The following is a 26,358-nucleotide window of genomic DNA, read 5'->3' on the forward strand; positions in this document are numbered from 1 at the left end:
CCAATTGCTTAATTAGTCCAAGGGGGGGAGGGGTGCCATCTCCAGGGTCCCAGAGCAAGTCCCAGTGATTTTTCCTAAAAATCACACTTGCTCTGGGGTTGCGTGAAAAAAAACCTCCTGACAGTCAAAAAAGATAAAACCTAATTGAACCTAATTGAATTGCAAAAATACCAAACCTACAGTATAAACCATGCAGGTGCTGGATTTTTGCAATTCACGCACCCAATTGAATATGCCCCATAAACCCTCAATTGGGGAATGTCCTACTCCAGGAAAGAGTGATTATATTTAAAATCTGTCTTTTCTGTGTAAATCCTAGATATTTTATACAATGTCTAAGCAGTCATTAAAATGCCTTGTTCCTCTATCCATGCTTGGACTGGTTTTTAGGCAAAATCTGGAGATATAGAGTTAAAGGTAAAATTGCAAAAATGCAGCTGTACACTCATATTGTCATGGCGACAGTTTTTCGTACGATATACTGTATGCAACTTATAGTACTTTGAATTTAGTGTCCAATGTAAAGATGTCTGGGACTATATCCATCTAAAAAAATGCAGCCTTCAAAATCATTCTGAAGGGGAGATTTAGTAATCCTTGAAGAGAGATAATGTGGAGTGAGATAAAGTACCAACCAACCAGCTCCTGACTGCCATTAACTTATTGGATATGCAAGATGGTGCATGTTCTAGGCAGCAAACTCTGAAAACTTTCAGTTTTCGGAGTTTGTTGATTACCGGGGGGTCCTATCGGAGCCCTCATGATGAATGGCCCGGTAACTTAAAAATGCGGAAACTAGCATTTCCGCATGGTTACCGGGCCATTTATTGGTTGATGAATAGGCCCCCAATGAAATCAAAATATGGGTGCAAGTAGTAAGTACACTTTTATGTGGCACAAATGGACTTACTGTAAATCCAGGCCCACCCCGTTGTCCTCTCTGAATGCTCCCAAAACTGCTTACCATGAAACAAATGCTTCTCCCTAACAACTAGCCGTACTTAAATAGACATTGGTAGTAAAGTCAAGTTTCACTTCAAGGTTTAGTAATTGGAGTTTTGGGTAGGTAACAGGAGATTTTTACTTTTACAAACAGGGTTGATTGTATAGGGTTAATTATTGTATAATTGTAATATACAGTATATTTGAATTCTATAATTAAATTATGTATATAGTACAGTATTTAAGATAATTGTATACTGTATAATTTAATTAATAATGATAGTTGTATAACTTATCTATAAACTATAAAGTGCTTTCTCAGCTCCGGAGATACTCTCCTGTTTTCAATTCTGTTCCCTTTGGGTTAAGTTGGGAACCCCCTAGTTCTCCTTATGTCACAGATATTTGGCACACATTGGCGTTGCCCCTACATTCATTTTTACATGCAGCTGATACTAACAGAGGGGTAAAACTATGATGAAGAAGCATTGAAGTTAAAGTGCCTGTTTGCACCTTTTAGAGGAAAAACTAAAATGTTCTTACTATAAAAGAATTGTCAGGTATCAGTCTGAATATTTAGGTTAGTGTTGAGTGCCAAAATATGGAACTGGAGAGGTAGTGGTTAAGGAGGGTTCCAGAGGCAACTCAAATATGTAAAGGAAGACTACAATATGACAATAAAGCACACAGATAAAAATCAACAACTAAATGCTAGCTCCTGCATATATGAATTTGATAATAAACTTGTGAAAGTCCTGTGGGAGAACGTAAAAAAATCTTACTGACACAACGAAACGCATCAGTGGATTCTCAAGTGACTATAATCAACAGCGGAAATACTGGTCATTGGTGAACTACCAGACATCCTACCCAGAAGAGTCAACTACATGAGGGGTAAACAACATATGGTTCTTATAATGCCTTATATGTGATTTGTGATGAACATGAAAACCCGACGCATTTAGTTCTCTTTGCTTTTTCTGTTTCACAGAAAAGGAAGAGCCAAGTTACGAGTAATACTAATAACTGACTGGTTAAGATAAGGCAATTATGACCTCTGTGGCCCACACAATACACTATGCAAAATCTATTAGCTGTAAGGCGCAGAGAACACAAAGTTACCCCTTGTGCAGGGGAGTATCTATAATGGGTGCACACCCTGCACCCATATTACCTAAAACTTACCTCTCCAAGGTCCCCCATTGGGTCTCCCAGCGCTGCTCAAAACGCCGGAAACCATTTCCCTTGCCATCTGCTCATGCGCAGTAGACTCTGGGCACACTCTAGTTCCCAGAGTCTATTGAATCTGCGGTGGCTGGCCAGCAGCGTCAGTCGGCTGCCGGCCGCCGGGGTGAGAGGAGGGGGCCCCTCACGGAGGATGCACACAGGTCCCCTCTCTCTAATGACGTCCCTGCCCTTGTGGTTGGAAGTTAAAAAACATTCTACACATGTGATAAGTGCTCTTTACAGAAAGAGCAGGAGAACTGTGCAATGCTCCAGCAGATGCGCTGTTATCAATTGAGAAAAGTAAAGTATAGTATTCTTAGCAAAACTGAAACCTGTAAATTGTCATCAATACGTTCAATGAACAGTACACTACCGGCCTTCACCTCATCTGCAACTTTATGCAACTGGCGCTACAATGTCCTTCCCTTGTGTATGTTCATGCGTCCAAATGTGCAAGGACTGAGATGCCCGTTGTCAACGCCCGTACATGCAGTAATAATGATTGGTGTGTCCCTAGATGCCACCATCGTCACACCATAGAAACTTGCACCACTCCTATGGCAGGTCCAGTTTCTCCATCCCTGTATGGCTTTCTATGTGAATGGTTGAGCGTCTGTGTATGCAGCCACTTTCACATTCCCGCTACGCTCCCATAACACGCCCATAAGACGGACCATCTCACTGTGAGCACTAAGGCACCTCCCTGTCCCCGCCAGGGAACACCCACTACAATTTCACTAAACTTCTCCCTGCTTTCACCTGAAATTAGAACTGTAACTATGCATGGACACAATCAAAACGCATGAGGGGTACGACTTAGACACCTGCGCTGTAGCAAAGAAAAAATCGCTCCACTACATCTGAGATCGGCAGTGCACTACCTCTGCAGTAGCGCATGCAGGGGGGGTTTCTGATTACCCAGAAACCCCCCTGACAGACTGGAGTGCAGACACCATGTTCTTAAGCCCATCCCCTCACGGCAAATTTTGCGTGATTCGCAGGTCAATATGGAGGAGGTGGAGCCAATATGACACAATTTCATTAGAATTTTGTAATTTGGCCCCGCCCCCTCCCGATTGACACGTGAATCGCAGCAATTTGCTGTGAGGGGGCGGGGCTTAAAAACATGAGGCCAGCCTGCTAGGTCAGTGGTTCCCAAACTGTGCGCTGAGACACCCTGGGTTGCCTCGGGACACTTGCAGGGGTGCCTCAGGTTGGTGGTCCAGCACCAAATCAAATTATTTATGGTCAATGTAATGTAAATATGTGGGCAAACAGAAAGCACAAACCTGTCCCCATCACATAACTGAGCCTAGGGATGACAGGTAAGCACAGTTTACTTCACTTTACTACTTCACTAAATTTTTTTCTGAATATCTGAATAACAAACTGAGGGGTGTCGTGAAAACAATGCTGATACTCTAGGGCGCCGTGATTCAAAAAAGTTTGGGAACCACTGTGCTAAGTCCTGTCCCGATTAGATCTGCTGCAAGGTAAGTTTTTTTGTAATGTATATGTGACATATGTGTAAAATTTAATCACACTAAAATTTTTCTACAAAAACTTTCTTACCGTAAGAAAATAAAATACTTTATTCAAGAACTAATGAATTCCGCACATTTTTATTTTCATTACTTGTCCATCTACTCAACAACCATATCAAAAAGTTTAGAAAGATGGATAATGCCTGTCAAGTGTATTTTAGTTACTGCTTCTATATCTGATAATGGCTAGTAACGGCACGCGCCATCAAGGCGAATGGAAGCCACAGCTGCGTATAAAAGACAAACATTTTTCTTTTGTTGTGAAACAATTTTTTATTTATTCCCTTTCATTCATACTCATCAGTACTACTTTGGCACACAGTATTAGAATGGAAACACATTAGCATTTAGCACCATGATGTCCGATCGTTAATCTTCTCTTCTAAATTAGTGGTCTTGGCCAGCAATGACAGGAAATTATAGAAAGCCCCTAGCAACCGTAAATGTCTTTGATTGAACAATTTTTTGAAAATACATTCTATACAAAATACAAATCGTGATCGGCAATTTTTTACTTTGGAAGCCAAATATTAGCTGTATATAGATGACGCGCCTTCATCTACTGTCTCATCAAACTCTCCCCATATTCCGCCATGATGAAGTAGTTTAGACATGGAAGTTCTTTCTGTATGTGGGAACTTCATCTTGGTTAGAACGATGGGTGGAGTTTAACGGACAGAATGATTAGTGCTTTGGACATTGGCCAAAAAATGTGGGAGATACGTTACAAAGGGGTTTCAATGCTGATTTGTTTACCTTTTTCATATAGCACCATTCGGATGTTTTGAAAATACAAAAAAAAAAAAACAATTTGTACAAAAAATAGAGCAAAAGCATTTAGTTTTGTGTTATTGCAAAAATAAAATACACCCCTCTCCATCCAATTATCCCTTTTTTTTTTTTCCACATTGTTTGGAAAATAAATTACTGGAACACAGTTTATTTTGCTGACAAAATTACCATAGGGGCAGGATACGGAGTGAAGATCATTTGCTGTGGTTTAAAATGAAGCAATATCCTACATTTACAAAAAGCATACAGGTCCCACTTCAACACCAAATTCTTGGTCCGGTCCACCGACATCCATAGGTGCGATATCCACAATAGGTAACCTCATCGTCTTGCGTGTTCTATACTCAAATACTGTTCGGCCCCATTCGCCTGTGTGTTTCTGTAAACAGGGCAATATGAAAAAAATCAATTAAAAAAGAAATAAAAAAAAACTTGAACGACATTTGTTATATGAAGCTAAACAATGAAAATGTTCTTTTTCCTTTTAATGCTTTGCCGAATATCTAAAACATTCAAACTAGAGGCACCCCTAAAGTTGATCGTAGGAGAGGCATAGATCATTCATGTCACCTCACAAATGCCTGTAAGATCTTAATACAAGCACAAAAACAAAAAAAATATCAAAAAGTGTTCATAACGGTCTATAATTATTTCAACTGTGCATCGTAATTTAAAGTGCCCAAGAAGCCACAGTTGTGATGTAGAGGTGAGGGTCTTGTCTGCAAGCCTATCACACTGACTCCATGTTGTTATGAGCTTGGAGCTGAGCTCTGTATATTGCTACAATGGCTGGACTGTTAAAAATTTGTTCAGCGTAATCGGGGGAAATCAGCTGGAAATGATTTCAGGCTGGAGAGGCCCTTCATGAGAATGGGCTAGCCGCTACACTAAATAGACATATTTCATACATTATTTATGAACAAAATAAAAAATCGTGAGGTTTTAGGACACACTTACCGAGCATCCATCTTCCAATACAGTGTACGTAAATTTGCTATTTCCTTCCGCCTTGAGCTCACTTTCGGTGGAGCTCATAAATTTTACAGCCTTCTTCACGTTTCCATTCTCTCCGTCCATGTACGCAACACTGTTCTTGCAGTGGTAGGTGATGTTCTGATAGCCCCGGCTGGACAGGATTCTGAGGAACGCCATCTGAACATCAGAAATATCTTCTGGGAGTTCTGGATCTCCGTAACTGAACTGGAAATTAGACATGGTACATGTTATCTCAGCACATTAACTGCAAGAGTTCACTTTGATGTTTGCCTGCATGACTGTTGAAAAGCATTTTTGATTATAGGAAATGCTGTTTAATGGGAAGGGTATGGGATGCTGACCGTAGCATCCTGACCAGGTTAGAATGCCGACACATCCAGGTAAGTATACCTATCCTAACCCATAACCCTACCCCTAACTCTCCCTCCCCGGTGCCTGAACCTAACCTCTCTCACTAGTGCCTAAACCTAACCCTCCCACCTTAGTGCGTAACCCTTACCCTCCCACTAGTGCCTTACTCTAACCCCTAAACCTAACTCTAACCCTCCCCCTAACCTCAGTACTTACCTTGGGGATTCTGGTGGTCAGGATGCCGGCACCAGGATTCTGATAAGTGTCGGAATTCTGGCGTCAGCATCCCGACCGCCGGAATCCCTGCAGTCGGGAATTTGACCTCATCCCTTCCAATATTACTAGATGGGATCAGAACGATTTCCCGCCAGCCGCATGGTTGTAATCCTGACAGCAGAAGCCTGGCAGGGCTGAAGATACCGAAGCTAGAAAGGGAAGTTTTAACTAACCTATTTTTATCCCCTAACCCTAACCCTCCCGCAGGGGTGCCTAACCCTAACCCTCCCCCCAAGTGTCTAACCCTAACCCCCCTCTAAGTGCCTAAACCTAACCCCCCCTTTCCCGCAGCCTAACCCTAAGTCTCCCGGGGGGGGGGGGTGCCTAACCCTAACCTCCCCCTGGGGGTGCCTAACCATAACCCCTCTTCCCCTAGCCTAACCCTAACCTCCAGGGGGGGTGCCTAACCCTAAGTCCCTAACCTAACCCTCCCCCCGCGTCTGTCCACGCCCGGCTTACCTTCGATTGATAAGCCGGGTGTTGGGCTCCCGCCGTAGGTCTAATGACAGGCGTCGTGATGTCGACGTCTGTCATTTGTACCTTGCCGGGAGTAGACAGTTGGGAAGCCGGCGGTCGGGATTTCGGCTGTCGGCTTCCTGACTAATTAACACAAGTATATTATAAACTAATATCTAAGGATAAACTTAAGTAAATACTGGAATGTTAAATAAAAGTGTAGCTGGTAATATTGCATCAATATTTTGCATTCCCTTTATATACAGTATGGCCCTGCAGTCAGTCAGCATTTGGTTTACACTGTATCAAGATAGGTTACTAGAATGTAATATGTTGACTGTATTTTTAAAAATGCCCTTTAAACATGTTAGAGGTCATAAAAGTGTCTTGGTTAGCAAAGGCTGATAGGGAAACGTCTTACCTGGAAACCACCATTCATAGAGTCGCCAAACCAAACATGTTTCTTGTCACTTCCAGAGCTGGTATGCCACTTCCTTGGTGGGACTGTACTGGGGTTGGCACTTATACAAGTTTCTCCGGTCTCCATGTTACAAAACACTTTAATGGCATCCATTTTGCAACCTTGGTTTGGATCGATCCAATATTCTCCTACACACAAAAACATACAAGCAAAAAAACTTCATAATTGTATATTTTAAGAACTAGCGAAAGATGCTGTGACTCCTATAACAGATAGGTGCAATGGGCAACCAATCAGGTCTTCTCATTTTGTAGCAGAGTTTAAGCAATGAAAGCAAACACTGAGTGCTTCAGTATGTGTTCTACTCATTGGTGCAGCTAGTAGTAACAACTAATCTCTCCAGTTTGGTAGAGCTCACCTCCCCACCGGCATGGCACCAAGTCTTCTGTCCGCAGTTCAGGACATTTGATGCCCAAACTCGGGGCCAATTGCAATAGGGTGCGATTTGGCAAAGCGAAGATATTCCGTCGATTTTGCAGCAGGATTTAAAGCAGCTTTTTTTTTTTTTTTAATGGAAATTTGTCACTTTAAATCCTGTAGCAAAATTGCCAAGAAAATCAAGTTTTCCCAAATCCCACTAACTTACATTAGGCCCTCTATGTCAGTTTATACCTTAGCTCAAGGCAGTTAGCGTGAGCCTTTAATGTACTGTGGGCCTGATTCAGAGCCGCTTGTTAGCGGCCGCTCGTTCGTTCCGAGCGATGTTCGCACAACTGCGCATGCATACGGGTTGTAATACGCATGCGTGAACCAGTCAGTGCGGTCGAAATTCACGTGCTCGCAAAATAGCGAATGCCTGCTAATTTGAGTGACAGGATGAGGCGTTTGTGGGTGGTAACAGGGGAAGGTGCTTGAAAACGGGGGAGTGGAAATCCGAACGCAGGCGTGCCAAACGGTCAAAACGGGCGTTTAATGGGAGTGCATAATTAACAAAGCAGCATCATCGACCACGTCACTTGGTTGTCTTTTAGCCAGAACTGCTCGCATGATCGCGGTAAGAAAATGCTACCACAAGAATAGCGAGCAGTTCATATGCCCTTCGATGTATTCGATTAATCTAATAAATACCGGAGATGACGTATGATGCGAGCGGCCAGGGGGCGTTTTTCTCAAAATAGCGGCCGCAGGTTTTGTTCGCTCGTTCAGACTTAGAGGCGTCAACAGACCGCAAAGAGCGAGCACTTCATTTAAATAGCCAGCCCCTTTTTCAGAACGACCGTCCGCAAATAGCGTCCGGCTCTGAATCAGACCCTGTATTACATGAATTAAATGATTCTTACCTGCATTTATTTGTTTACTAGATAAGGACCCAATGTCCACTGACTGACCGTTATACACAAGAGAGTACATTTATTATTGAAAGGCTCAAGTTAACAAATGGGCATGTAACACATAATGGGGGAGATGTATCAAACCTTGGAGAGAGATAAAGTGGAGAAGTTGCCAAAGCAATTAATCAGCCTATTTTATCTAGCATAGTATTTAAAAATGGCAGTTAGAAGCCGATTGGTTGCTTTGGGCGGAATGTAGTCAGGAAGCCGACGGTTTAAATGGCGACCGCCGCCTTCCTGTCTAATCCCAGCAAAGTACTAATGACAGGCGTTGAAGACCAGCGCCTGTCATTAGACCTACGCTGGGAGAACGACGCCTGGCATACCGTACAAAGATAAGCAGGGCGCCGGGTGCGGACAGCCACGTGGGGAGGGGGAGGGTTAGGTGTCAGGGCTCCCAGGGGGGGGACTTAGGGTTAGGCACCCCCCCGGGAAGGTTAGGGTTAGGCTAGGGGAAGTAGGGGAAGGGGGGTTAGGGTCAGGGACCCCCGAGGGGAATGTTAGGGTTAGGCACCCCCCCGGGAGGTTTGGGGTTAGGCTAGGGGAAGTAGGGGAAGGGGGGTTAGAATTAGGCACCCCCGAGGGGAGGTTAGGGTTAGGCACCCCCCCAGGAAGACTTAGGTTTAGGCTGCGGGGATGGGGGGGTTAGGTTTAGGCACTTAGAGGGGGGTTAGTATTAGGCCATGTGGCTGGCGGTATTACCTACTACACCCCTTTGGGCAACTTCTCCACTGCCTCTCTCTCAGAGGCCTGATACATCTCCTCCCCAAGACCTGATACATCTCCTCCCCAAGGCCTGATACATCTCCTCCCCAAGGCCTGATACATCTCCCATGTAGTGAGCCAGTAGCCATCTATATGAGAAATGTCCCCTAACGCCTTAGGAAGAATGATACAGAATTACCATGGCAATACAGTCAAAGCATAATGTTAGTCCTAAAACCTCAAGGACCATGTGATCATTACCGGTGAATTATAAAACTAAAACCAGATGACAAATAATGAGGCGCCGTTGTCTCTTTGGTGACGCTGTACTTACCACTCTTTAACTCTGGGCGACAAAACTGGAGGTCACGGCAGTTACGCGCTGGGTTCTTTCTCGTGCCGTCCGGGCTGATTATGTTCTCTATTTGGCTATTGATTGATTTCAGTGAAGACATGATCTCAGAAGTAGTAGTTTTCTCAGCTGCTTCATCACGGAAATATGAATCATGCTGTCCTTTGTCACCAGTGCCCCCATATTGTGACCCCCCGTCACCACAACAAGGACCGGGTGGGCCAGGGGGACCAGGTTGTCCTGGAGGTCCGGGCTGCCCATTTGCTCCCTACAGTATGTAAAAAGGCCCAATTAGTAATAATATCATTAAGCAACTAGATAGATTTGCATTTGTAACTAGTTTCTAATACGATCGGAAATGAAACATAAACAGGGATGCAGTTTATTTACCGGCGTCCAGAATGGCGGATGTCGGAATCCCGATGCTGGAAGCCTGACTCTGTACTAAAGATAGGCGTCTAAATACCGAAGCTGGGGGGAGGATAGGGTTAGGCACCACCCCGGGGTCGTTTCTAGAGAGGAAGGGGATTGTGTGCAGTCTCCGACACGGGCCCCCTCCTCTCCGTCCGGCATCCGGCAGCACACTGAGCTGTGCGCGGCCAGCGTTGGCGTTATAGACTCTGGGCACTAGAGTGCGCCCAGAGCCTATAGAGTATGCACAGGTCCCGGGAAAATGGCCATGGCAGCCATTTTCCCTGTACTGCGCATGCGCAAATGATGGGTAAATGGCCACGGCAGCTATTTTCCAGTCGCTTTTAGAGCGCCGGACCCCCGCTCCGACGTGGGACTCCGGAGAGGTAAGTATGCTATGGGTGCAGGGTGTGCAGTCCGGGGCCCCCCTGGACCTAGGGACCTGTGTGCCCCGCACACCCTGCACCCATTATATAGATACGCCCCTGGCACCACCCCAGAAGGGTTAGGTTTAGGGTGCAGGAAGGGGGGGTTAGGGTGAGTAATCACCGGGCAGGTTAAGGTTAGGCACCACCAGGGGTAGGTTAGGGTTAGGCACCACTAAAGGAGGGTTAGGGGTGGGAGGGGGACAGGGGAAGGCTAGGGTTAGGAGAGGGTTCAGGGGAAGGCTAAGGTTAGGCTAGGGGAAGGGGGGTAGGGTTAGGGTAGAGGAAGGGGGAGTTAGTGTTAGGCGCCACTTGGGGGGGAGGTTAGAGTTAGGCACCCCCTGGGTGGGTTAGGTTTAGGGTGCGGGAAGGGGAGGTTAGGCTTAGGCATCACTGGGGGAGGTTAGGGTTAGGCACCACCGTGGGGAGGTTAGGGTTAGGCACCACTAAAGGAGGGTTAGGGTTAGGAGGGGGAGAAGGGAGGGTTACTATCCAGCCCCAGTCGGGATCCTGACGGTTCAAGCTTCCAACGTCGGTATTTAGTCTGCCGGCAATACATACCGATTCCCATAAACAGGTAAATATATCATTTCTACATCTAGTCATTTTGTACTTAAATTTAATTAGTATAACAATATATGAAAAATTCTATAGAAACTTAATTGTCATGTGTACGCAGCTATTGGGGCTCATGCAGAGTTATTATTGTTGTTTTCTTTTGTAAAATAAGAATTTTGTCACAAAAAGAACTGTGCCCGTCTAAAGCCTCGATCGCATTTAATGCTTATGACTTACTACGGTTAGAGAACTGAAAAAGGGGACGGGAATGGGCAGGCAGAATACAGTAAGGCCGTGTTCAGGTAAATGTGGCTGAGCTAGACCTTGACATAGATGCGTATCTGTCTGTCAGAAAGTGGATCTCTGTAGGGCGCTTGACCCCTGGATAAAATACAAACTGACGATGGAGACGATTGTGTCTCAATCCCTCCTCTATTATATGAAGTCATATTCATCTATTTGCTTTACAGTAATTGATATTTGCAGTCACACAGCGGCACTTAAGAATAGTCGTATTTGATTTTTTAAAGGGGAAGACGTTTGTACTTATCTGAATTGAATTTGTACAGTTATTTTGTATTTAGGGTGTGCTGTGCGGGGGCTCCTGGACCCATGTGCACTGCACACCCGTCATCCATCATTAATATACCTACAATTAAGACCGAATTCATGCCATTTTCACAAACGAAACCACAAAACTATTAGTCATACTAAAAATGTTATTCTTACCTCTGGGCCATTTTCTCCTCTGGTGCCACGGGGTCCTGGAGGGCCAAGTGGTCCTGGGTATCCGCTAGTGCCATCTTTACCTGGTGAACCATTGCTGCCTGGTGGACCCTAATATAGTAATATATTAATTGCTCACCCCTTACTCTTAATCAGGCATAAGAAAACATTTGCAACAAACACTTTGCTTAGTACAATAGTATACTCACCCTAGGACCTTGAGGACCAGGGAGCCCAGAAGAACCTTGCTCTCCACTAGAGCCCTAAGATGAAGTGCAATGTTTCAATTAATGCAGCCCAGTCAATCTAATCACATACAAAAATGGGTTTATTAAAAAAAAATACAACATCTCTTCTATAGCGATAGCTGAATTAAATGCTGTAGTAAAATATCAAGTTATATCTTTTTAATTAAGTTATATATTTTCGGCTTTCAAGGAACTTTTTGACAAATTCTCTATTACAAAAAAAATCATACAATGGAGGGAAACTGAGTGTCATTTAAAACCTATTGAGAGATGGTCATAATGTAATAAACACGTACTATAATACAGTACATGTAATAGTCTATAGTCTTTTATTGTCATCATCTTTTTTAAATTTTTTCTTATATTGTGTTAGATCATCATATGTTGGAACGACTATACATTAGATAAACTCGGCTGAGAACGTGATACTGGGTATTTTTTCTGGGGTGAGACAACTTTAGAAGTGGGTGTAATTAAAGTTAGTCTTCATAGCTTACATTTAACCTTCAATAAAGGCGCTGATAGCGCTGAAACGCGTTAGGACGGAGGGATTTTGAATACTGGATACTTTGCTTCAAGCCCACATACCATAAAGGTACCAGATCTCTTTGAGGATTGCATGGGTCATCCTGGGATCACATAGGGGACATGGCATATACACCTGATCTCATTTATTCTGGATCTTATGGAAGGACTACAGTTTCATCAGGTGACTCTGCTGGAGTCTTAAAGGTCCTGCAAGTTTTCCTAATGTGCATTTAGACTGTGCTCAAAAATAATGGGCTTCTTAAACTTGTAACAGCAGGATAACATTTAATTATATATATAACTTAGCAAACACGTACAGTAATTAGTGTATTTCCAGTATAAAACTGTGCAATTTTATATTTATTTTATGTTCACTTATGTTAGGCTTTTCTTTTATCGTAATTAAAGTTACTCCTTCTATCAAGGTAGTCATGGTTAAAAAAAAACACAATGGTTTTATTTTGTATACAGTACACTTACAGAAGGACCTGGCAGGCCAGGGTTGCCAGGGAAACCACGATGACCCTTAATTCCATTGGTACCACGTTCACCGGCTTCACCCTTGTCACCACGTGTGCCTTGGACACCCTAAGAATTTTTTTTTTTAAAAATGTACAAGTAAAGTAATAGAAATAATATCTTATCCCTTTTTACAGTAAATTTTATATGTAATGTTATATTTAATGTTATATGTAATGTTATACAGACACAGATGCTATAGTATATTTATTTTATTAAAGAAATGCTTAAAAAAAAACTTACAGGAGCACCACGAGCACCAGCAGGACCGGCAGGACCAGCAGGACCAGAAGGACCCTACATAGACATAATATATAGGATAATATAAAATTAATAAACACTTAGCAGGCGATTAAATTAAGTCATAACATTTTTGGCTACCTGTCTTGATGTAACGTACAATTATTTACTGTATCATTTCAGTCCTTAAGAACCCTGATGAAAAGGCAGTTTCATATCATGTAATGCGTAAAATCATTGCGTAGCTGCAGCTCATTGGACTGAATTTTTTAAATAATCACGGGGACATCTTCTAATGAATGCTACGTCCTACTGCGTGCAGATGCCATGTGAAAGTGCCTTTTAAAGACCAGGTCCACGTATGTTCACGGCTACAAAGTGCCTGATTGTGTAAAAAATTATTACTGTAAATGGCACAAATGGTCTTCTCGGCAACTTTAAATCAGGCCCAAAATAAGCCATGAGCCATGAAGAAAGTTCCATCGGGAGCAGTGTTAGAACACATGGAATGAGCCATGCCATGAGATCGCCACAACTTATCAGAATGGAACCACAGCTAACCGATGAAGACACAAAGGTTTCCGTTCCATACCGGACATTTCCCTGCATCTGATAGATCAGAGCTACAAGATTGACACTGTAACATCCCACAGATTGTAATTTGTGATACTGAAGGGGAGAGGTATCAAGCCTTGGAGAGATACCAACAAATTGTGTTAAAGGTTGGCGCTTGATTGTAACAAATAATGAGATCCAATAAACCTAAATTGCGTAGCAATAAGGTCTACATGTGAATCGGAGGGAGTCCAATCTACCCAACTTACCTTGGACTTGGATAAAGCGATCTGCGGTGGTGCCCAAACTTTGAGCCCGGGATCTCATGCTAACTTTTAGCACCAGCCCACCGCAGCACCGGATTCTGGTGAGGAAGTTGACCTATGGAACTCCACTCTTGATAATTTTAACCATTTTTTGTTGTTTTCATTATTATCCCTTGTATGTGTTTCTAATTCTATGCAATAAACCAATTGTTATTTTCCCATCCATATAGTGGGTAATTTTAGGTTTATTGGATCTCATTATTTGTTACAATCAAGCGCCAACCTTTAACGCAATTTTTTTGGTATCTACGTTTATTGGAGTTGGATGTTACTCTTCTTTTAGTGTTAAGGGAGGCTGCATGTTTGTTTTCTTGCATACAGAGGATTATTAACCATTTCCTGTTGTTGTAAGCCTTTGGAGAGAGATAAGATGGAGCAGTTGACCAAACCCAACCAATCAGTCAGCTTCTCACTGTAAATGATAGAAGCTGATCGGTTGCTTTGGGCAACTTCTCCAATTTATCTTCTCCAAAGCTTGATACAATTCCCCCTGAGCGAGTAGAATCGGTCAATGTTCCAATTACGAGAGAAGGTCTTTGAGCACATTTTCGCATATCGCTGTTATTTTTACCATTAAGGTACGCTGCCTATCTGAAACTCACACTACGGGGAATGGCGCTCAAATTATTAGATGGAAACATTTGTTACGTACTGAGATTACTGTCACCATGACGGTACAGGTTTATTCACGGTCAGCATTGTCGCGTATAGCTACAACTTACATTCTCTCCTCTATCCCCTGATTTGCCAGCAGCACCAGCTGGGCCCGGAGCACCAGGGTGCCCTTGATGACCAGGATTGCCAGGACTGCCATTTTCTCCGCGATCACCCTGTATTAAAAGCCAAAGTTACTCATAAATATACCAAGCACAAATAATGAATACGGTAATAAAGGTTTTTGTTGTTACAGAGCTGGATTCTTACCTTAGCTCCGGAAGATCCGTCACGTCCAGGCTGACCGTCACTGCCAGGATTTCCCTGAATTAAAGGATGGATTTCAGTTAATCTTAAAAGGTCCATGATGATAACGGACAAATATTTTAGTTTATTTAGATTTCTTGTTAGCTTTGCTGCCTCACAGCACTGGGGACATGAATGTGTTTGATACTGACCACCAGGACCCTATCTGCAGAGTTTATATGTTCTCCCCTGGTTTCTTTATAGGCTTTGCAGGGTGAATGTTTTTAAATTTTCCAGAAAAAAATAAACACTGTGTGACCGTATACCAATAAATTGCGAAAACTTAGCCCTTGTTTAATAATTTCCTATTTAAAACTGTGAGACTCTGTGGAAATTTAAGGGCACCCTCTTCAGGTTGGGTACAGGATCCTGGTGGTCGGGATGTCGGCGGTCAGAATACAGACAGCGGCATCCCGACAGTCAGAATCCCGACAGATATAAGTATCCTAACCCTCCCCCCGCAGCCCAACCTTAACCCTCTCACCAGGAGCTAACCCTAAACTGCTCCCCCCCTCGTAGACTAACCCTAACCCTCCCCCATCAGCATAACCTTAAACCGCCCCCCCCTCGCAGCCAATCCCTAACCCTCCCCCCAGCAGCGAACCCTAAACCGCCCCTCCTCGCAGCCTAACCCTCCCTCATCAGCTAACACTAAACCGCCCCTCCTCACAGCCTAACTCTAATCCTCCCCTCAGCAGCGGACCCTAAACTGCCCCTCCTCTCAGCCTAACTCTAACCCTCCCCCCAGCAGCGAACCCTAAACCGCCCCTCCTCTCAGCCTAACCCTCCCTCATCAGCTAATCCTAAACCGCCCCTCCTCGCTGCCTAACCCTCCCTCATCAACTAACCCTAAACCACCCCTCCTCGCAGCCTAACCCTCCCTCATCAGCTAACTGTAAACTGCCCCTCCTCACAGCCTAACACTAACCCTCCCTTCATCAGCTAACCCTAAACCGCCCCTCCTCGCAGCCTAACCCTCCCTCTTCAGCTAACCCTAAACTGCCCCTCCTCTCAGCCTAACTCTAACCCTCCCCCCAGCAGCGAACCCTAAACCGCCCCTCCTCGCAGCCTAACCCTCCCTCATCAGCTAACCCTAAACCGCCCCTCCTCACAGCCTAACCCTCTCTCATCAGCTAACCCTAAACCGCCCCTCCTCTCAGCCTAACCCTCCCTCATCAGCTAACCCTAAACCGCCCCTCCTCACAGCCTAACTCTAATCCTCCCCTCATCAGCTAAACCGCCCCTCCTCACAGCCTAACCCTAACCCTCCCCACAGCAGCGGACCCTAAACTGCCCCTCCTCACAGCCTAACATTAACCATCCCCTCATCAGCTAACCCTAAACCGCCCCTCCTCACAGCCTAACTCTAATCCTCCCCTCATCAGCTAACCCTAAACCGCCCCTCCTCACAGCCTAACCCTCCCCTCAGCAGCTAACCCTTCCCCTAATGCCTAACTCTCAAGTAGTTAAGATAGTCCAACAGAAATATATATTCATGAGTAAACCCGCTCCAATTGTCACCCTGTATTAGGAGTAGAGATGAGCGGTTTGCTTTTGGCTAGGATCTTACCGCCAAGTTCAGATTAATATCATGAGCTTCTCAGCACAGGGGGTGAAACCTTTATTTCCTACAGTATACCATTTTCACTGAGGATTTTGCATGTAGAGTGTTACTCATTTAAACTTTGTTGGTGTTATTGTGAGTGAGATAAATTGAGAAAGGCACGTAATTTTATTTACTTTTTCTTTTTCTTTATTTTTGGTTATATTAACTAAGCAGCAATGAATAATTTCTATACAATTTAAGCACAATTATTTAAGATTAGGTGGAGACTTCGCAAATGCGTCAACTTAAAATGAACCTATTATTTCACACAAAATATTGCAAAAAAAAAAAACAACAAAAAACTTTCATCCATACAACCAGCTCCCACAGTGATTACTGCAATTCCCTCCTTACTATCCTCCCCCAACCGGATTTTCACCCTACGATTCCCAAATATAAAGCACTACGGAATTTGCTGGCACAATACAAACTAATGATATTAATAATAATAACAATAATAATTTAAAATAAAATAATAACCATTACGCCGTAAGAGGTGAGACGGTTGCTTCATATGACAGATGTGTCCTTGCCGCTCGCTCTGCAAACGTGCGTCTTGCGATTTGCAGCGGCTGCGTGTGCGTCTCACCATGCAATCCTATGGGTCGTGGGTGTGAATGCAGCACGTATACCCGCGTGCGGGCATGTGACACGCCATACGTGGAACAATTTGTTGCACAAGCGGCAAAGAAGCAAGCGGACATATCTTTACTTTACTTACATCTCGCCCATTCTCTCCAGCGGCTCCATTAGTCCCATCGCGACCCGGTGGACCTGCATTGCCGCGCTCGCCAGAAGGCCCAGGTCCTCCCTTTTCACCATTATTACCCTTAAAAACAGGAACAACATAAATTGTTGCAATCTGTGCACAAAACATTTAGCTACAGTCTCATAATTGATGCATAGGAACGATTATGTCTGAGCAAGATTAAATCACGAGGCTGTTGGTGTATGGACACCTTAAGAGATTTGTATTAGCTAGCTGATATATGGGAATGGGGGGGTAACGACCTATCACAGTTAGGTAGGCGTGTTTATGTGACTGTTATGAGCGTCCGGAATCCATTTTTGGTCTCCCTCCCTCACCTCATTTTCGCTGGGTGTTTTTTATCTCTATGCGGTGGCAATAAGAACGGTTGAGTTGAGTTGATAGTTAATTCCTTTAGTGGGTGCGCTCTCTTTTACCAGTGTAGTTATATTGATTATGCCCCATCAGGGCATTTGGCACAACCTGCCCGGGTGTGTCTGATTTGGGGAGTTCATAGGCAAACGCAGGGGGAGTTTCCGTCTGCCTGGAAACCCCCCTCTCCAGAACACACATGACCACAATAGAAATAGTAAAATAATAGTTTTACTAGTGTTGAATGTTCTTCTCAGTATCACAAATGAAAAAATGAGCACCACCTGTGGATCTTTTAACATGTATCAGCCAGTAAAAAATAACCTGTGTACCAACTAGGAGATCTGGAAAACATGCACTGTTAGGGATGCACCGCTCTAGAGCCCAATATGTACATATATGTCCAGGGAAGTGATAGGTTCTTCTTCTGCTCCTCCAGGCTCCCGGACTTGCTCCAATGGTCTGGAATGGTGCCCATATCTAATATAAAAACATTCAGCTCAGGAAGGATGGCCCTACTGCCGCATCTAATGGCTTATTGTGATCGCTGGTCCTGTGTATGCTGGATTTATGACACACAATACACATTGTATGACGTATATTAAAGCTGGTTAAGTACTAATTCTGCCCTCTTCATGGACTGGCCACACTCATTCTAAAATCAAGCATTTGGAAACCCCCCTTTAGAAATCCTGCGTTTGCCACTGGAGTTGTACACCAATGGCTGATTTTGGAATGCATGGATGTTTGAAAGTTTTATGTTGCCCGTTCTTGTTGTCCGTCCACCTTACTAGCCTTCAGTAACATCATTAATAATTATATCAAATAAATTTGATCCAATTTGAATCCAACTACTGTTGCGGTCTGTTTTATTTATTAGGTAAGTAAGAGGTTATATTCAAGTGTTGAATTAAAAGGGTTAAACATACCGGCATCAGCCCTTAGTGAGTTTACGGTTATACTCTAGACTTAATGGGTGGAATGTCCTGAGCACAAATTCAAATATATCGCACATACAGTATATCATCATATGTTAGAGAATAGAGATTTATAGTTTATAAACAAAATGCTAAATGAAAACTAATTAAACAGCCAAACAAAAGGGAACTTACGTTATGTCATACCAATGACTATTTTATAAGCGTTAGATGATTATAGGAGGCTTAAGATGCCTTACCGCTACGCCTGGAGGGCCCCGAGCTCCTGCAGGGCCTGGAGTACCCGGTAGGCCTACAATACCACGAGTGCCAGGAACTCCACCAAGGCCAGAAGGACCTGGAGCACCCTGTAACATAAATGTAAAAAAGCATATAACAAATTTAAATTGGGATCCTTCTGTAGATGTATTATCATAAACAGGCAAACAAATGTATGATGACGTCTCAATTTACTTTGTACTTTAATGATTTATAACTCAATCAATTGTTGGTGGACCAGGCGCTATTTATATATTTCTGCAACCACAGACTTTACAGTGCAAACAATATATTATCTCACAACATATAGCATTATTCTAGGATTACTAACCGATTCTCCTCGAGTCCCAGGTAGACCGCTTGGTCCTTGCAGACCTGGTTCACCCTTTGGACCTGCAGAACCAGCATTACCAGGAGCACCAGCACTACCAGATGGGCCGGGAGGACCAACTTTTCCTGGGCCACCGGGGGGTCCTGCAGGACCTGCATTTCCCTGTCATTTAGAAAACACAAAGTGATATTGATTACATTGTTTCATACCCAGGACCAAGATATTGCCATTTTCGGAGGTTTGACTGCATTCCCCTCAGGGGCTTATCTATAATGGGTGCAGAGGGCCCTGTTCCGCACACCCTGCACCCATAGTATTACTTACCTCTCCAGAGTCTCACGTCGGCGTGGGGGTCCGGCGCTGTAGGAACATCTGGAAAATGGCCACCGCGGCCATTTTCCCGTCATTTGAAAATGCGCAGTACAGGGATAATGGCCCCGCAGGCATTTTCCCGCTTGCCTGCGCATACTCTGTAGACTCTGGGCGCACTCTAGTGCCCAGAGTCTATAACCGCAGCGCTGTCCACGCACAGCTCAGTGCGCTGCCGGCCGCCGGACAGAGAGGAGGGGGCCCGTGTCGGAGACTGCACACGGGCCCCCTCCTCTCTAGAAACGCCCCTGATTCCCCTTATGTATTTCAAGCTCTGGAAAGTGACATTTTTAGGAGCATGTACCTGATAGGGTCCCTCACACTGTCCCCCGCGGCTCGCGCATGCGCTGGCTGACGGCTTCACTCATACAGTTTTAATAAACGCAGCTAAGCATGCGTTAAGTGACGGGATGTATCGCATTGAAAATGCATTGCTCGATACATCCCGCCCTTATTACTCTTCTACAGTATGGGGGTCATTCAGACCCGTTCGCGAGCAAAGGACGCTCGCAAACGGGTCGATGTTGCCCCACTGCGCATGCGCACGACGGAGGGAGCTCCGTCGTGCACATGCGCGAGACCCGGAGAGCGTCGGGCTCTCCGTCGCTACGGGTCTCGCACCAAAGAGGGCGTGCTGTCGATGTTGATTGACAGCACGCCCCCTTTGGTGGGCGTGCCGGGGGCGTGGCTGCCAGACGGAGGCTTTCCCATGGGAACGCCTACCGTCCGGGTCCGGCCCCACTGACATCACTAGTGATGTCAGTGGGAGTGATTTTGGCTCTGATAGAGCCAAAATCACTCCAGGGCTTGCGGCAGCGAGACCCTACCGCAGGGTCTCCGTCGCAAGCCCGATGGTCGCGATGGTCTTGACCATCGCGACCATCATCATGGACGCTCGCATAAGCTGTGGGTGGTAACCCACAGCTATGCGAGCGTCCATGAGGACGCTCCTAAAACAGGTAGGAGGGCCCTGATTCAGAGCGAGCGCTCTGGTCAGAGCGTTCAGCTCTGAATCAGGCCCTATGTCCCTGCAGTTACACACCAATGATTTAGCATTATGATGCCACATAAGATCACAGTGCTGCCCCCTTACTGTAAATGCCTGTCATTGGATGCAAGTATTTTAACCTTATTTTTCACTTATAATCTATGTTTTTGGTAAGTTTGGATTGCCTTTTGCCGTTAGTACATCGCCCCCCAAGTGAGAGTGACTTTTCTGTGTTTTGGTAATGTTAACTAATTTAGCACTAATATTTCACATGCAAACGCACGGGGGGGTTTCCAGTGGCAGGGATCTTTTAAAATGTGTCAGCAAATGAATACATCTCTGCACCAACTAGGAGATCTGGAAAGAATGCAGTTTGCATGTTTGCCATGTTAGCATGTCTCCCTGGGGACTAAAGCTGGGTACACACTAGACAACCTGTGTCCGCACACACCACACGATCTGGTGAACGACTGCGCCATATGTCATTCCCACCCACGCCGCATCCAAATGCATGGGATCGTCAGTCAGATCCTCAGATTGAACAGCATGTACGGCATATCTGAAGATGCGACGGACGATGCTGCGGAAACGCTCATACTGGAAGAGTTGAATGATTTGTTCCGATCTGTCAGAAAACGACAAATCGTTTAAAAAAATGGTCTAGTGTGTACCCAGATTTAGGGCTGATTCAGGGCCTGATTCAGACCCGCTTGCGAGCGCTGAGCGCTCGCAAGCGGGTCGATGGTGCCCTAGTGTGCATGCGCACAACGGAGGGAGCTCCGTCGTGCGCATGCGCGAGACCCGAATAACGACGGGGTAGCCGTCGTTATGGGTCTCGCACCAAAGGGGGCGTGCTGTCGAAGTTGAGTGACAGTACGCCCCCTTTGGTGGGCGTGCCGGGGGCGTGGCTGCCAGACGGAGGCGTTCCCATCCCTCAGAGCGGCACAGTATTGCATGGGAAGCCGCTGTGCTATACCGTACAACTAATATGCTACCGCAGCAGAAGGCGTCTGGTGTAAATACACGCCTCCTGACCGCATTTCAGATCCGAGAGCTGCATCGGATCGGGTGCGAGACCATCACCCATATGAAGAACCCCGAGGTTACTCAGATTGTCCCTAGCAGCTCCGTAGTCTGCATTTTCTGGAAATCAGGCTGCGGCTTAGGGGAACTGCGAGTGATATCACAGAGGGAGACCTACATACGCCCTGTACAGGGGCCCATGTGCATTGCACATCCTGCACCCATCATAAATAGGCATATGTGAATTACATACACTGCGCTATGCACAAGGCAGACTGTAGCATGTTATGTACCAATTATGCCCTATTCCTGGGCTGACCACACTTACTGTAAAATTAAACATTTGGAAAACCCCTTGTATAATCCTGCATTTACCCCAGTATTAGAAACACAGTACGTCTTAGCATGGGAACAGAATGCATTTTAACCAATTAAATCATTAGCACCTTTATTATTATGGTGAAAAAACAGTTAAATCACAAACATTTAACAAAGCAAGGTCGTGTGTATAGGAGTACTTACATTGGATCCTGGGGGACCGGGTAAACCACGACCTCCAGGAAATCCAGCTCCACCCTAGGAAACATTACAGTGTATTAGTACACACCGCAGGTTAAGCAATATATATCTCCTTTATGGAGAACCCTCTCAACTTGTTTCCCTACAGAGCAGTTGGGTCTTTCATCAGAATGCACTGATTAAATATACGCACAATAGTTTACAGTTTCTGGCAGGATTGGCGTCCTCGTTCTAATTTATATGTAATTGTGCCGCGCATATACAGTGTGCGTCCAAGGACATGTAACCGTTCTGCTGGCGGCAGCCGTAACTGAAACAGAAGCTCTCTCATTGCTTTATACAGACTAAGAAATGTTTATACGGTAGTGAACACTGTAAAAGAACATTCTTGTCCCTTTAATCATCATTGAAAAAGAGCAGGCATAAGGGCATATGTATCAAAGCTTGACGTGAGATAAAATTGTGAAATATATATCACCAACCGATCAGCTTCTAACTATCATTTCTTAAACACAGCCTGCAAAATTAGAAGTTAGAAGCTGATTGGTTGGTGATATAGATATCTCACAATTTTATCTCACATCAAGCTTTGATACATATGCCCCTTAGGGGTCTATTTACTTATTTGATAAGGTGCCAGCCAATCAGCTCACAGGCTGTGTTTGAAAAATGACAGTTGGGAGCTGATTGGCTGGCACCTTATCACTTTTCACTCTGTCTCCTAACACTGCTTAGTAAATAGACCCTAATCTTCTACAATAAAACCAAATTAATTACCTTCATATTCCCCCCAAATACCTGCTGTCTTACTGCACCTCAGTCCATAGTTGCCGACTTTCTGGCTGCTCCTTCCGGGAGGGAGCAGCCAGATCGGCAGGGCAGCGGGGGGCGTGTCCGAAAAAGGGGGCGTGTCCGGACGGGTGCCTGACGTTTGTAGGTGTCACAGGGGCGGGTCACGCGATCGCGTCATTTTGGCCCCGCCCCGCTACACAATGCCGATAATACAGGCATTGTGAGGCAGGGGGCGGGGCCAAAATGACGCGAATCGCGTCACTGGCTGCCCTCGCAGCGGGGGTTAGGAGTAAATTGCGGGGGATGTCGGGGGGATGGGCGGCCGCCGGGAGGCTTGCCTGCCTTTCTGGGGGGGCGGGAGCTGCACCCGATTATCGGGAGGCTCCCGCCCAAATCGGGAGGGTAGGCAACCCTGCCTCAGTCTGACTCATTTTGCAGTCTATGTGCATACAGTAGTGCTGTGACGTTTATCAGACCATATAAACAGGTGCATTAGTGTCATTATACTTATATATAACTACTATGTATCAAAGTGATAGTGCAGAGACAGTGCTTGCTACAACATGGAGGCTGCAGGAGGGGGATTTCAAGATCCCTCTCCTGCGACAACGCCTCCATAAGCACAGAGCAGTTACCGCCATCTGAAATCGGGTGAAACTGCGCAAAGCGTAGCTTTTTAGCATTTGGTACATGTGGCTAGGTAGCAGTCATTATTGAGAAAAACGGGGTCTTCGGTCTGCAGCGCTAATAAACTTAATCTAAAGGATATTGCAATGTCCACCTCATTTACTGTAAGTAAAGAGGCTCTTGATGCACTGACCCCCTGCATGCGCAGTCCTAGGAAATGCAACTGTTTTTTCTATACACATATCGGTTCTGTAAGAACTATCCCTATACTGTGTGCGAGGGTCCGTGCCCCTGCAAGCGGGAGGCCGTGCCGCCTACTCATTTTGTGCCAACCGCTGCAACCATCGTCATAAGTATCGGTACTTGCGCCAGCCCCATGCTAGGTGCCAATTTCATCGAAAAACAGACCCAGCCAACTTCTGTCCAACTCAGAAAAGAAGTGAGGTAGCAAAACAGCGTAAATTCGCATCTGCGCAAGCGCTGAATGCAAAGACTCTACCATCCCACATAGGATAAGCCCCATTGCGTGAAGTAATTGTCTGATCTACGGAACAGCCAAGGACCAGGCGACTTTACCTATAATCATGCAAACAATTCTGACAGCAGAGCAAGCCCTTCCACGTCTGACACAAAAGATTGTCTACTATATACTACAACAACAAAAGGGGGGAAAAGTACTAAGCCTTGGTGAGACATAAAGTGTAGAGGGATAAAGTACCAACCAATCAGCTCCTGACACTTTACAGGTTGTGTTTGAAAAAATGACAGTTAGGAGCTGATTGGTTGGTAGTTTTCTCTCCATTTTATCTCCCTCCAAGGCTTAGTACATCTAGCCCAAGGTGTTTAACATTTTATTAACATTGTTATATTTTATTATCCAGAAATGCCCAATGCACAGAAAGAGCGATCAATGGACGTATCGGACTATGATGGCTTGTTAACGGTGCCTGCGTGGTTTTGCAAATATCCACGGGAACCGTCTGCAATTGGCCGTGCTTCACATCATTATATAAAATGTTACCTACAGTGTGATGTGGAGCAGGGCGGATATAGATTGTGCCCTGACAGCGACACACCCACCCTACTGTTCCAACCCAGAAACCGCCACTGAAATTCCACCTCCCATCCAAATTCACTCCCGGCGGTAACCATCGACACGCAGTGCAACTCGGATGTATGCGCAGACTGAAAAAAAAAATCACCCCCTCACGTCTGACATTGACTCTGCATCCATCTCTGAATCAGACCCACTGTGAGGCTGAACCAAGAATCCCATGGTGCAGATCACCCGCCTCTATTTGAAAATGTCCAAAAACACTAATTTGATTAGATAGGATAATTTTTTAAAAATGAATAAATGAAAAATACGGTATGTAGGGGGGAAATTCAATTAGCTGCGGAATTAACTAAAACTTAATGTCATGAGAAGTTTTTGCACAATTCACGTGTTTTGGCGTGATTATTTTTTAATAAAAATATTTGATATTTTCACGTCTTTCGTCTATGCGCGCTCCCGTTTTTTTGCCTTATCCTATTTACAAAAGACGCGAGAACGCATTCATGCGAAAACTGCGCATGGTGAAACAGCAAAAAGGACAGCATATTTTGGGAAAATCAGTCTGTACCCCATTAAAAGCTTAACTGACATAGGAAATCAATATAGAAGTGTATTAGTGGGCCTAATAAAAGTATTTGGGGTTCTCAAATTGAGTCAAATGGCTGTTATAAGCATCAGTGTGGAAAAAATATATAATGAAATATTTTTTGGAGAAAATGATTGCTGCAGTTAAGTGGGGGTACATTAAAATGGGTGTTAGTATATTTTTGTGACTATAAAAGGCACTTTAAAAAAAATAAAATAAATTAAAATACATCTGCTGTCGCCACCTGCGATCCTAAAAACAATTGTCCCATCCATAGGACCCCCCAAAATACCAGACCCAGTACTTTATACTCATTTTCCAACACTTTTTAGGGGGAAATAAGTTAATTTAAAAAATATTTTTGCCTAATTAGTCATTAGGGGGGTGTCCAAAGGGTTCTGAACCAAGGCCCTGATTCAGAGGCACTCGTAAAAAGCGAATACTCGCTCTGAAACAGTGCGGGTGTTTGTTTTTTTAGTTGCAGCCTCTTGGCCGCTCGCATAGCTGTGGGTTACCACCCACAGCTTATGCGAACGGCCAGGTGATGGTTGCAATGGTCAAGATCATCGCGACCATCGGGCTTGCAACGAGACCCTTGCGGTAGGGTCTCGTTGCCGCAAGCCCCAGTGGACTTCCTGCTCTAATAGAGCAGGAAGTCCACCTACTGACATCACGAGTGATGTCAGTAGGGCCGCCCACAAACAGCAGGCGTTCCTGCAGGAATGCCTCCGTTTGCCCAGCCATCCCCCCGCCCCGCCTTCCAAATGGGACGAGTTGTCGATCAACATCGACAGCCGCCCCTTTTGGATGCAAGCGCCGGAGCAAGTGCTTTTTGTGCTCGCTCCGGGGCTCGCGCACCCGCAGTGCGCACGCCGCACGTCCGCACTGCCTAACAAACAACTCACTTGCGAGCGCATAGCGCTTGTGAGCAGGTCTGAATAAGGCCCCAAGTCCCCACATTTTTAGCCAAATATAGGGATTTTGCCCATTTTTTTTCACCTGGTCTGCGATGGTGAAAACAGTTTGCCGGTTTTTGTCTGTGGAGTTTTCGCACGTGCGAAAACTCCGGCAATAGTATTGCACAATACGCATTTTTAGTCTGCACCTGTGAATGCTTTTCGCCAAAACGCGTTTTTTTGTGGCTAATTGAATTTGGCCCATAGTTTGTAAGAAGCTTCAATGCATATCTGTAACA

The 26,358-nt window shown here is 45.0% G+C and overlaps 1 protein-coding gene across 2 annotated transcripts in view; it reads right to left on the minus strand.

Moving 5' to 3' along the window:
* Positions 1-3,967: 3,967 nt before the first annotated feature.
* The window catches only part of COL3A1 (collagen type III alpha 1 chain), a 116,464-nt gene continuing 94,073 nt past the window's right edge, over positions 3,968-26,358 (minus strand). For both annotated transcript variants that reach the window (XM_088466946.1, XM_088466945.1), the window contains 14 exons: positions 22,105-22,158; positions 19,203-19,364; positions 18,853-18,960; positions 17,277-17,384; positions 14,914-14,967; positions 14,712-14,819; positions 13,112-13,165; positions 12,830-12,937; positions 11,783-11,836; positions 11,577-11,684; positions 9,436-9,721; positions 7,006-7,193; positions 5,463-5,705; positions 3,968-4,884 (listed from right to left, as the gene is read on the minus strand). In XM_088466946.1, coding sequence (XP_088323072.1) covers positions 4,738-4,884; positions 5,463-5,705; positions 7,006-7,193; positions 9,436-9,721; positions 11,577-11,684; positions 11,783-11,836; positions 12,830-12,937; positions 13,112-13,165; positions 14,712-14,819; positions 14,914-14,967; positions 17,277-17,384; positions 18,853-18,960; positions 19,203-19,364; positions 22,105-22,158 — 1,782 coding nt within the window. In that variant the 3' untranslated portion in view covers positions 3,968-4,737. The remainder of the gene's footprint in view (positions 4,885-5,462; positions 5,706-7,005; positions 7,194-9,435; positions 9,722-11,576; positions 11,685-11,782; positions 11,837-12,829; positions 12,938-13,111; positions 13,166-14,711; positions 14,820-14,913; positions 14,968-17,276; positions 17,385-18,852; positions 18,961-19,202; positions 19,365-22,104; positions 22,159-26,358) is intronic.

This window comes from Taudactylus pleione, unplaced genomic scaffold (genome assembly GCF_031769625.1).
Source record: "Taudactylus pleione unplaced genomic scaffold, aTauple2 ptg000067l, whole genome shotgun sequence".
NCBI lineage: Eukaryota > Metazoa > Chordata > Amphibia > Anura > Myobatrachidae > Taudactylus > Taudactylus pleione.